Source organism: Helianthus annuus, chromosome 12 (assembly GCF_002127325.2).
Source record: "Helianthus annuus cultivar XRQ/B chromosome 12, HanXRQr2.0-SUNRISE, whole genome shotgun sequence".
NCBI classification, from domain to species: domain Eukaryota; kingdom Viridiplantae; phylum Streptophyta; class Magnoliopsida; order Asterales; family Asteraceae; genus Helianthus; species Helianthus annuus.
The window spans coordinates 29,013,568-29,026,919 of record NC_035444.2 but is presented as its reverse complement, the minus strand read 5'-3'; the positions used below and the strand labels follow the sequence as shown (position 1 = coordinate 29,026,919).

Here is a 13,352-nt window from a genome sequence, read left to right as displayed (position 1 = left end):
GCTTCCTGGAGAACTTGACTATTTTGAAAACCAACAACTTTTTTTTTAACTTTTTGATACTGTTGTGACTGAGAAATTTTGGTTTATTTTTTGATACTGTTTGTTAGAACAGCTACTTAATTTTATGTTAAATGGTCGTTCTCTGATAATTTTTTTTTTTGAAAAGTATACTTCATTAACGAAACAGCCGACCCAAACCGGGCCGACCAAACAACACAACAAAACAATTTACATATTTACAAAGCTACTCCACTCTCCCCAATTTATCCCCTTATTTTTTGATCTATTCGAGTAGAAATGGGCGGCCACAAAAATATTGTACAAAAGAATCGAGTTGAGCAAGCTAAATAATATAAGAAAACGTCAAAATGTAGCCTGTAAGAACGTAAACATTGACAGACAAAACCATAAATTCATAAACTTGCATTTCAAAAACATATTTCCTTTTTAAATAGAAATATAAATATATATAGTGTCTTGCCAATATCGATCTAAACAGGCAATGAACACAATCTAGCTTTATCCGAGAGTCAAGTCCAAGAGAACCTTCCCACTTCCGTTATCATCAACCTGGTTGTAAAAAATAAATAAGAAATCAAATAATAATAACTATAACATATAACAAACTCGACTATAACTAGTTTAAGAAACTAGCCTCCACAGTCTCAACAGATAATGACTTATGGCTAATAGCCCGGGTTCCCTTCGGCTCTTTCCAATTCCTCCCCGTGTTTTTGCACTTAGCGGGTTCAGCACGACAGTTGGTGGAAGTTACTTGCTGGAAAGCCGAACCAGAACCAGAACCAAAACTACCAGGGGGCCTTTTAAACTTGTTGCGGATCTTCACACGGTGGCACTCAGCGTCTGGGACCTTAGAGAGATGTCGTATATCACAACCCTCAAGAGGCATAACAGCAGCAGTATCATGGTTGTTATTGGTTGTGAATTGCTTGATTGTAGAGCCTTGAAGCACAGAGTCAACCGCTGCTTGACACTGCTCCCAGTTCCCGGACCACATCAACCCCACTGAACCATATGTTGGGTTCATAATTCTACCACAAGCCTCATGAAGTAGTGACTTAAATATTTCTGTAACAGTATATTAAAATATTATGAACAAAGACTTAAATATTTCTTGAGGGAGCTCACGACTCTAAACAAACTTTTCATTAAAGTAATTTGTATTTAATATACTAAGTATATATATTTATATAACAAAATTGTTCTACCCAAATTATGATAACCAATATTTAAATACTATGTGTTATATTTCATATAAAAAATACTTATAAACATATACTAATTATAAAAATACAGAAATAAATTAATTAAATAATTATTAAGTAATTAACAAGCCGAGCTCCAGCTTCAGAAATCGAACTCAAAATGAAACAAGCTTGACCCTTCCGAATTGTGAGAACTTAGAGAACTCGGCATTTCCGTCCGAGTTTTGCCCCAATTTTTTACGCCCTAGATTAAAATGTTAGAAAAAAACGTACTGCTGATTTCGAAGTGGTGTTTTTCGGCCTTTTACAGGAGTTGTAAAAAGCTGATAACATAAGCATGAAACTTTTTACAGCATTTTACGGCTGCCGTAAATGAAAAAAAAGAACTAGTTTTTTTGGGATTTTTTGTAATTTTTTTTTCTAAGAAGCCTTTCGTCAGGCCAAATTCTCTAAGTTCTCACAACTTGTATAAGTTTTCATTTTACCATGTATATTCAGGTTTACAAAAAAGAAAAAAAAAATTGTACCGGGGCGGAGGTGGCGTGGGCCGGCGCTGATTAGGTTAAGAAGACCAGTGCGTCCATAGAATTTTGCAAGAAAAAGGGTGGCATTGGCTTGTGATTCCGACGATGTGATCCAACTTAAACATGGGCGGAGGATGCAATCGTCTTCGCACCCTTTGCGCAGAACCCGACATCCGTTGCAGCTCATTTTATCGAGTTATGATCCGATCGAAGGTGGAGATGAATGTGGGTATATATATAAAAGTGTTGCAGTTGTTGATTTAAGGGATATGATGTGGCGACTCGTAGTTGCATTGAGAAGACAACATGGAAAGAACACTCCATACAAAAAGTGTCACCTTTCTCATGAATACCCTAAATATTTTCCTTTATGGACATTCTAAAAAGTGTGACTATTTTAGAAATATTTTACTTAATTGGGTTGTTTTAGTTATTATACCGGGTCCTTGAAAATGATATTGCAATTAACTTTATGTATATAATCTACTTTATTTAATTTGAAAATAAAAAGATATGGTTTAGGGTGAGTTTTTTTTTAGTTAGATGATTTCAATTTCAACTCAATTTTTTTTTTTTTTTGATAAATTAGTTTTTTTTTTTAATTTGCTTTTGATAACCTAAAGCTTTATTTAGGAAAAAGTATTGTTCTTACATCTAATTGTTGACTACTAGATTAACCATAACTGGTATGCATGTATACCTGAAGTTGTGGGTATGAAAGCTGGGGACGTATCCCTAGCTGAAGGCTGTAATGTTTTGATTGTCCTTTGTTTTGAATGTCCAACTGTAAAAAAATAAAATAAAAGATAGGAGTATATCTCATTTCAATGAATAAGCAACGTGATTACGAAATCCAACCACATTTCTTATGTTGTTTATACATCATGTAAATATTTCTTATGTTGTTTTGAAACGGTACGAATTATAATTGTGGGGGGAAGCAGATCGAGGTGGTTGAAAACCAAAGTAAAAAGAGGAGCAGGAGAAAAACAAAAACAGAAAGAAAAAAGCGAAGTTTTGAGAGAAAAACATGTGATACGTCCCTCAGTTTATCTCATGTACTTCTCCATGTACCATGAAATAAATACTCCGCTTTTGTTCCTGGATTTTTGCAAATCTGCGGGCCACTTTGTATTTATCTTTTCTCTTCGAGATTACCGTTTATAAATTGCGTATTTTTTAATTAATTCTTTTTTTTTATAACCTACTGATATCTTTAATTTCTTTTTTTTAAATTAAACTTTATTAAAACACACCTCCGACTCAAACAAGCAAAATGCCAAACATACAAAACAACACCCCCGATCAAACAGGCAAAGGGTAAAAAAATTACAAAATATACAAAGGGTATTTACACCATTCCGACCAACTAATATACTTACAAGAGGATCTATTTTTTAACTCAAGCGTAACCTTTAGATTTTATCTCCCCTATGATCTCTTGCGGGCTACCTCTTTTCTAGTTAAAAACCTTATCGTTCCTTTCTTTCCATATGCACCAACATGCTATCATAGTCAACCTGTAAATGATCTTCTCCTCCTTCTTGCTACACTTAATGAACTTGTGGATTTCTAAAATGTCTTAGAACTCAAAAAAAGAAAAGCGGCGACATGTTGCACCAAACGCTGAAAGCTGACCAAACCCTCAAAACCACTGCCACTGAGCAAGCGGTGAACAAATGCTACACCGATTCCTCGACCTCGTCGCAAAAGGGGCACAAAACCATTGGAATGACCACATTCCTTCTTCTTAAATTTAATCTTGTAGGAAGTCTATCCAGATTGCCTCTCTATGTAAGGCCTCCTAATCCAAGATCTCACTCAGCTAAAGCAACCAACAGGTGTGCGGAATCCACCTGATGATCAACCACTGCAGATGAAACACTAGAATGCAAGGATTTGAGGGAGAAATCAAGAATACACTGAGTATTCTTGATGAAGATGAATGACGTCACTCACACAAAGCGCCGCCAGACAAAACACAATGATTAGGGCACAGAAATTCACACAGAAATCGTTACCTTGTCTATTCCATATTAAAGTATATATACAAGGTGAAACCCGGACTTTCAAGACTAACTAGAAAGCCCGGACAAACATAAAGCACAAAGCTCAGAGCTTTTGCCACAAAACTCAGACAAAAGCTAATACTATACAAAACTCTGACTAAACAAAAATCCTTCCAAACCTTGGACAAGTTGTCCCTAGGAACTTCTTGGGACTAAGTTTCCATAAAAATCTGACCAAGAGCTCCTTCCAAAACTTGGACAAATTGTCCCTAGGAACTTCTTGGGACTAACTATTGGCATTTGTACAATAAAGACCCTAAATATTGGAAGACTTGCACTTATCACCAAAAGTGCATTAACAAACTCCCCCTTGATCAGTGCATGGTCTTCATTGGTCTTTAGATCTTCATCCTTTCATTGGTAACATGGGAGTCATGCACTTATCACCTAGGTGCATTAACAAACTCCCCCTTGATCAGTGCATGGTCTTCATTGGACTTGAGATCTTCATCCTTTCTTCGAGAACTGCTTCCTGCCCAGACCTTGTTCTTCACACAGAAACTGAACCACCTTGATGAACTGGTCAGCTAGAACACGATCTTCTTCATTGTATTTTAGAGGCAGGCGTCGAAGCCTTTTCAGATGTGTTTCCCTTAAGTTGGCAAGCCAAATCAGATCCAGCACTTTAGCAATCTCAACCGTCACTTTCTTTTCAGAAATCACTGCTTCCCCAGTCTTGAGATGCATGATCCAAACGCACACAGCTTCTCCAAATCTTCCATCTTGAGATGAACGATCCAGACCTGAAACACTTAACCCAGAATTAAGAAACTTGACCCTGGAGACATCGGCCCAAACCTGAATCCCAAAAATAAATTCTAATACCCCATAATGAACAATTGAAACATTAAACAATCAATATTTAATAACTTATTTAAACAATTTTCACAACCCTAGAGTATACTTAATATGATAACTCGCACATAGAAACAAGAAAGCAAAATCTTTTTGTTGTTTTTCAATTTTTGACTGAAATGGAAATTAAACCTAGAACGTATTTACACTAAATTTCTTTTTGTGAAATCGGAGCAAAGGAATCATATCGGTTTTTCTGTCAGTACCTAACACAAGAACCATAGCATTTTATCTTTAATCTTTTAGAACGATGTTGACAGTTCAAGACGTTCAACGGTATTGTGGTCCACTTAAGTTTTAGCACGCTTTCGAACACTGTTTTCGAGATATGGAATTAAGTGTATTAAGCTGACAGTAACTATGTTTACCCACCTCAGAATATACTCCCGTATCAAGGTATGCGCGAGAGATCACCTTACTGGTGAATATACCATTTATCATCTGTTTTTGACGTATAAGCTAATGTGAGATACTCACTTATTTGGATTTCAGATGCAAAGGGCACAGGAGCAAGTCATTTGTGATATAATCACTTATTGAAGATAAACTTGACTCCCGCAAGATTTTGTGGGACATGTGATTGTTTATCACTTATTTGGGTCGGATGCATCATGTTTTGAAGATATTTACACGTATGTATGGTATCATGGAAGATCTAGACTTGCGTCCCCGTTATTTTCCGGTAAAAGAAGCAACCATGATACCCAGATGATAAACAGCATAAAGACCACGTATCTCAGAACCTCGGCAATCTATCAATCGAAATTACGGTACCAAGACCATATATCCGAGAGATGCGCCACACGAGTTACGCAGTTCATTATGTTTATATACCAAAGACAGCTTCTTATTTACGCGTAAAACCTACCGATGCAACGTATAATGAAGCTGTCACATTTAACAGTTACCTTTATATATGTATATAGCCATAGTCCTGCACCAGATACGACTAACCGATGTACTATCATTTCCCTTATATCTCAACACGACTTCATTTTAGATTTTTCAAATGTTTTTGTATTTTTCTGAAAATTTATCCTACAACTAAGTAAAATATTTTTGGAGTTTTTCAATTTTTCGAAAGCGGTAAGAACTATACAGAAAAAATAAACTAAAGTTTCTATGCGAGTTTAGAAAGCATTTTACTCTGGGTTGATCATGCCAATCATTCGGACCAGATTTTCAAATCTAGCCCGATCGAATGTTTTCGTAAACAGGTCGGCAAGATTATCCAAGGTGTCTACCCTAACCACTTCTATTAACCCCTTCTCAGCACAGTCGTGAATAAAATGATGCCTAACATCTATGTGCTTAGTGCGTGAGTGATTTACCGGATTGTTTGTTATGGAAATGGCAGAGTTATTATCAACAAGGATAGGAGTTCGAGTAAAATTCAAACCGTAGTCTCTCATTTGCTGCTGAATCCACAAAACCTGAGCACAACAGCTTGAAGCAGCAATGTACTCGGCCTCGCACGTGGATAGAGAAACGGCAACTTGCTTTTTGCATTGCCAAGAGACAAGACGGTTTCCAAGAAGTTGTGCGCCGCCAGAGGTTGACTTTCTGGTCATCCGGCACCCTCCGAAATCTGCGTCAGCATACGCCATCAAATCCAGACCACCTTCAGCTGGATACCACAATCCAAGCTTAGGCGTTCCTTTCAGATATCTGAAAATACGCTTGACAGCTTTCAAGTGCGACTCCTTCGGAGTTGATTGGTACCTAGCACACAAACAAAAAGAGAACATAATATCTGGTCGTGAGGCAGTTAGATACATCAATGAACCTATCATTGCTCGATATAGAGTCGGATCCACTTCAGGATCTTTCTCATCATCGGGTGAAAGCTTGAGATTTGTCGGTAGAGGCGTGTCATAGGGTAAGCTATCTTCCAATCCAAATCTTTTGAGAATCTCGTGGACATACTTTGTCTGATGCACGTACGTCCCAGTTTTTTCTTGACTCACTTGAAGACCTAAGAAGAAGGATAACTCGCCCATCGCGCTCATTTCAAACTTTGATTTCATCACCGCTTCGAACTCACGACACAAATCTTCATTTGAAGAACCAAAAATTATGTCATCAACGTAAATTTGCACAATCAGAAAATCTCCCCCTTTCTTCAAAATGAACAGTGTGGAGTTGATTGCACCACGCGAGAACCCATGCTCCAAAAGATGCTTTGACAACGTCTCGTACCATGCTCGAGGGGCCTGATGGAGACCGTAGAGAGCCTTGTCCAACAAATAGACCTTGTTGTCTAACCCTGGAGCCTCGAAACCCGGTGGTTGGGACACATACACAGTTTCATGCAATTTCCCGTAAAGGAAGGCGCTTTTCACATCCAACTGATAGACTTTGATACGCATGTGTGCAGCAAAGGCTAGAAACAAACGAATAGCTTCCAGTCTTGCCACCGGTGTATAAACTTCTGTATAATCAATCCCTTCTTCCTGATTGAAGCCTTGAACAACCAACCGTGCTTTGTTTCTGAAAACGACACCCTTATCGTCTTTCTTGCACTTGAAAACCCATTTCGTGTTGATTGCATGTTGGCCCTTTGGAAGATCGACCAAATTCCACACCTTTAACTTGTCGAACTGAGCTAACTCTTCTTGCATCGCCTCACACCAAGAATTATCCTTCAGAGCCATTTGATAGTTCTTCGGCTCTACCTGAGAGATAAAACATTCATGCAGGCTAAGATTGTAGATTTCCTCTTTCTTGATAGCAGAGAACAGACATTGCATCTCTGAAATACTCCTTCGCGTTTGCACTCCCGCAGTTGGATTCCCAATAATATTATCAACTGGATGATGAATATTTGTTCTTGGAACTGGAATTGCCGGAGCTTGAAGATTGTTTCCCAAATTTGACTGAATCTCCCCCTCAGCATGTGCATTACTACTAGAAGCTCCACCATTACCAGAAGACGCATCAACATTTGGATATGCTGAAAAGTCAACGTATAGATCTCCACTTGTAGTTTGAGCCGCTGCATTGGGGATCTGCTCAGCAACAACATCATTTATGGTCGAAGAATCAGCGACTGGAACATTCGAAGACACATTAGTAGGAATACTTGCTCTCCAGCTCGCATCCACTTCATCTTTGTTCACAAGATGTGTGTATACAACCTCCGAATCTTCTTCTGAAACATCAGGAAGATCAAATGAATCAAACAATTTATCATAATCATATCCGCTTTTGGGACCGAATTCGGACGGTGGAGGATCAAAACTCAAAGGAGTTATGTCAAACACGATCTCCATTATTCGCTTCTTGATGTTATAAACGCGTTTGTTTGGAGTTCCATTGGCATAACCCAAAAAAAACCCAATTTCACCAACTTCCCCCATTTTCGGAGTATCTTTGGTGCGTTTGATAACACACTTAATCCCAAAAGGTTGAAAACCAGATAAGTTCGGTTTCCTGTTTTCAAGCAATTCATAACAAGTTTTATCTTCTCTTTTGACAGTAAGCACATGATTTAACACATAACATGCAGTGTTCACCGCCTCGGCCCAGAAGAAAATTGGTAATTTTGATTCAGAAAGCATAGTGCGGGCCGCCTCAATCAGGGTACGATTCTTCCGTTCTGCAACTCCGTTCTGTTGAGGAACATATAGAGCGCTGAACTGATGAATTATTCCCATTTCCCGACATAACTCATCCATATACTGATTTTTAAACTCAGTGCCGTTGTCACTTCGGATTTTCTTAATAGGAAGTGAATAATTTTTCTCAAGTTGTTTGAATAAGTCTCTTAAAATACCAGTGGTTTGATCCTTTGTTTTTAAGAAAAATACCCATGAGTAACGTGAGAAATCGTCAGTGACAACTAAGCAATAAGACATACCACCAATGCTAGCAACATGGATCGGGCCGAAAAGATCCATGTGAAGCAACTCAAGTGGTTTTTGGATAGAGTTAACTGTTTTCGGTTTATGAGGCTTTCGTTTGATTTTTCCTTTTTCGCATGATTCACATTTGTTGTGCATATTAAAACTACGTAAAGGAACCCCCAACACCAAGTTGTTTTTCACTAAGTGGTTCATTTTTCGCAGATGCACGTGGCCCATTCTCCTATGCCAGAGATACGATTGATCTTCAGTCGCCTTTGAAAGTAGACAAGTCACTGGAGCAGACGAGTTAAACAACGGGCGCATGTCCATGACATATGTGTTATTCACCCTTGGAGCTCTCATGACGATCCAATCTTCAGGAACAACAAATCCCGGACGCAAAACGAAGCAAGCTTTATCAGTGAACAACATCGTGTACTTGTTATCACAAATTTGAGAAACCGACATCAAGTTATGCTTCAGTTCTTCAACGTAGTTCACTTTATGCAGCGTGATTTTTCCATTTGACACAGAGCCTTCACCGGTGATGTAACCACCCTTTTCACCGGCAAAATTCACATAACCACCACGAATTTGTTTAAAGTTGTTCAATAATTCTTTATTTCCTGTCATGTGTCTGGAACAGCCACTATCGATATACCAAATATAGATAGCCCTCTTCAGCTGCTCCTACACTCCCCAACAAAAATTTAGTTAGAGTGTGGGACCCAAGCCATGATGGTCTTGGGTCGTCCTGATTCGTCAACATAAGAAAACTCTTTGAAATAACCATCATCGCCTCTGTGTCCACCATTTCCATTTCGGAAATTGTTGGAATGAGTCCCCGCAAATCGTGGATTGTACGGAGTTGACGATCTGTTGGTATAACCAGAGTTTCCATACCCTCGGCTTCCATAGTTTTGGTAATTGTAATTTTGATTCCTGGGTGGCTCAAAATTCCTACCAAATCTAGGAGCATCTTCGTGTCTTGAGAATGATCGTGGATGATTATCCGAATGCGGTCTTTGATTTGGAAATCGGGGGGGGGGGGGGTGACGCATTTCGATCATTCACGAATCTGTTCTGTGCATGAGGTCTAGCATAGTTGTTGTTCGAACCTCCAGAACGTTTGTCATTCTCAACTCCCTGAAAGGTGACATGATTTTGTCGTCTGTGAGGGGTTTTCTCACGAGTATCATGTCTTTGATTTAACATTTGGTTTAACAACTGGTTTTACTTCTTGTTTAATCACTTTGTTTTTCTCAACCTTTTGATTTTTGCCATTTTTCTTTTCGACATTAACTGATTCATTTTGTGGTTTTTCAACAAAAGGTTTCTTTTGATCAGGATCAACAAGTGATTTACCCCTGTCATCTGGACAGTCTGCTGCTAAGTGTCCTTTCCCACGACACTTGTAGCATTTGCGAATTTTCGCAGCGTTCTTCGGACGTTCCTTATGATCGGTCGAAGATGATGAGGCGTTGGTGGAATTTTTCAAAATTTGGTTCACAAACTGAGAGTTGGAACCTGTTTCGATTTTTACTTCTTCTTTGACAAAATCCTCCCCTTTAACAAACTCAGTTTTAGGGATATTTTTCAAAGTCTTTTTAGTTTTCCCACGTGACTTAGGTTTTGACTTCTCATTTTGAACTTGATTGAAAATTTCTAAAATCTTGTTGCTTATCAAATTTTCAATGTTTTCAAGGTTCACCTCATTTTTCTTTGAAATTCCACTCTTCTTCGACTGATCTGAGTCAGTGACTTCATCTGGTTCAGATTCTGACTCACTTTGTGGTTCAACTATCAGAGGGGTCGTTGGCACAAAGTTTGCCAATTCAGGATCGATGCTTGGCATTGATGTATAATTATGGTTTACCAGTGGAGGCACCTTGTTATAACCAATGCCGAACATTCCTTCCTCAGATTCTTTGAGACGTTGGCTGTTAATACAGAAGTTCATCACTTCGGATGAATCCCTGAACTTTTCGATCTTTCGTTGCAAATCTAAAATCAGATTATCTTTTTCCAAAATGATTTTGTTCTTTTCCAAAACACAATTTTGATTCATTTCAAGTTCAGATTTTAATTCCTGATTTCTAAGATTACCCACAGCCACAAGTCTCTCAAATTCAGAGATATCATTTTTCAGTGCTTTTATCTTAATTCGGTGTTCTTTATCCGAATTAGACAAAACAGCAATGAGTTCTCTGGATTTTTCTAAATCTGCAATTAAGTTTGTGTTATGAAGTGCATATCTATCTATCTTAGTCACAAACTCAACACATCTAGCACATCGCTTATCTACAGAAGATGATTTTACCCCAATGCCAGCCATGAATGCACAAGCCTCGTTTTCTACGGAATTTTCTTCCAACCTTTTAGCTTCTGCATCCGCAAATTGCTGCATTTCAGCTGTGGAGATGTTGAATTCAAAGCGTTCTCCTTTTTCTCCATCTTCTGTCTTGCTAGGCTTCTCAACAGTCTCTTCGATCGAAGGACTTTCATTCTCAGCAACATTCCCCGAATCCAATTCTTCCCCAATAACCTCAGCTACAACTGCAAGCTCCTCAATGCTAGTCTCTTCGACAACCTCTACACACACTTCTTCGTTCACAATTTCAGCTATAAAAGCTTGTGACACAATAGCTCCCGAAATGTCTTCCAAGGCACAACCCCAGTCATAAGGCTCAGTCACATTTTGTAGAGGTTGAGCCACCATGGCATTGTTTGTCAAAGGTGTAAGATTTTCAGACCCAATTGAACGAGCACTTGAGTTAGAGGTACCAACTGATGAATTGTTGTGGGGTCTTGAATTATTTCCTCGGGAATTGTTGTCAGATCTTTCCATTTCGGCTTTCGACAATCACGTGCGAAATGCCCGTAGATCCCGCAGTTGTAACACTTTACCTTTGACATGTCGACTCCCATTCGAGTCTTTGTCTGACCTCCTATGAACTTCCTACCCGTCTTTAACAGAAACTTCTTCGCTCTTCGGACTAACAGTGCCATATTGAGTTGTAGATCTAGTTCTTCCATTTCGTCTTGATCTATCTGATCAAAGTCCTCATCGAGACTTGACGGTTCAACGAGCTTTCCAAGACAGAAGTTCTCGTAGGCAGTCATGAAGGACGCCAACAGACTCATGTTTTCTTCAATCATCTTTAAACAGCTTGCATCTATCTTAGGAATGTTCAGGCTTGTTCCTTGAGATTTCTGAGCTCCACTAGAAGAGTACATCCCATGATTTGAATTGTTTGTTCCACCTGAACTGTCATTGTTGCTTATGAAGGCGTGTTCACTTGCAGGACCTTCATTTTCCGAATACAAAGCAACACCGACTCCACCATTACTACCCTTATCCGTTGGTTTCGAAGCCTTATACAACTGAGGATCTTGGATCTTCTCGAAATCAGATGCTTGATCTTCCATATTCCAAGCGTAACCCCTCAGCTTCTGAACAGCTTCTTCCAATGTAAGCTCTTCGTAGAGAACACCCTCTCTGATCAAAGCGGTGTACATATTCCATTCTCTCGAAAGACAATTCAGAAACTTCTCAACCTTCTCGAATTCAGTGTAGATACCCTCTTTACTTCTATCAAGTTCGCTCAGCAGATGATAAAATCGATTCACAGTGTCATCCAATGACTATTAATAGTTCCTCCTAGAGCCGCCTGCACATGCAACTAACTTATCAGTTTGAGAGGGGGACCCAAGCCTTTGTGGACTTGGTGTCACACCCTGGCTTTGCGGAAGCGTGGTTAATTTGGTGTGACTTCTTAATACCATAGCTTAATCATAACAAGCTATATGAATTAAAAATATGCAAGATCATCCATTAAAAATAAAATAGTAAAACATTGTCTTAATGGGTTAATACCCGACAACCATAACTTGTCTAAACATTACAACCACAAACTTAAAATAAACATGGTTCAGGGACTGTGACTTGTCCAGGAAAGAGTCACAAGCCTCGAACCCTGGATGACCTCGGGCCTAATGCAGCGGGAAAAACAAACTATACCGCGCCAGATCGTTAGTTTCCTGAAATACATGTAAGTTGAAAAATCAACAATAATGTTGAGCGAGTTCATGCGAAAGTGCGTAAACAAACCTTTATCTTTATCAAAAACCTGGTATGTAGCAAATAAGGAAAAAGAGATCACCAATGGTTTGCAAGGCCATTGATATGTGTGAAGTGCAAGTAGGGATGACTCAAACCTAGCGGATTTATGCGTCGGGCACTAAGTCACCCCGAGGTCCGTTATGCTGGACCTGGGGCTGGGCTCGCTACACCCAGATAGATCTACCGCTCCTGTCCCTCGGTCCTACTACGAGGATTAATGGCCTCAAGTTGTGCCTACCCACTCACATGATCTAAGTAGTAAACCTCCTTACGCTAACCATACCATGTATAAACATATTCATAATCATTGTAACATGTATTTCACCCCCGCAGTTTATAAAACTGAAAACAGTTTAGAGAAAAGGGGGACATGAACTCACAGTGAGTGCGTCACAATACCAAATAATCCAAACATCCAACTGCTGCGCAACGACCTACATGTGCTAATTCTATTAGACGGATGGCCGTGCCTTAGCTTTATAGTTAATTTTTCGGGAAACGGTTAGACAACCGTTCCGTGTATATACTTGGTAGAAAATCTCCTTCCCAAGGATGGGGGAATTAATACATGCGTGTTTATAATATTAAGTCTCACTTAATATATTTTATTTCTCATTCCCAAAATATAATTATTTTTCTCAAAAATAATATATTTTCTCTTTACATAATACTTTCCAAAATAATACGTTGACAAAAATACGCATTTATGA

The 13,352-nt window shown here is 38.9% G+C and overlaps 1 protein-coding gene across 1 annotated transcript; it reads right to left on the bottom strand.

Annotated features, from left to right (window-relative positions):
• Nucleotides 1-519: 519 nt before the first annotated feature.
• On the bottom strand, nucleotides 520-1,937 carry LOC110927011 (LOB domain-containing protein 41). Its single transcript, XM_022170610.2, has 3 exons — nucleotides 1,754-1,937; nucleotides 656-1,089; nucleotides 520-570 (listed from the first exon to the last, which is right to left on the bottom strand). The coding sequence occupies exons 1-3, from the start codon at nucleotides 1,935-1,937 to the stop codon at nucleotides 520-522; spliced, it is 669 nt and encodes a 222-aa protein (XP_022026302.2).
• Between the last annotated feature and the right edge of the window lie 11,415 nt (nucleotides 1,938-13,352).

Coding starts and splice junctions, on each gene's coding strand:
- LOC110927011 (XM_022170610.2), bottom strand. CDS start 1,937: ATGAGCTGCAACGGATGTCGGGTTCTGCGCAAAGGGTGCGAAGACGAT. Junction 1,090..1,753: donor CCCACGCCACCTCCGCCCCG/GTACAATTTTTT, acceptor ATACTGTTACAG/AAATATTTAAGTCACTACTT. Junction 571..655: donor TATCTGTTGAGACTGTGGAG/GCTAGTTTCTTA, acceptor TTTTACAACCAG/GTTGATGATAACGGAAGTGG.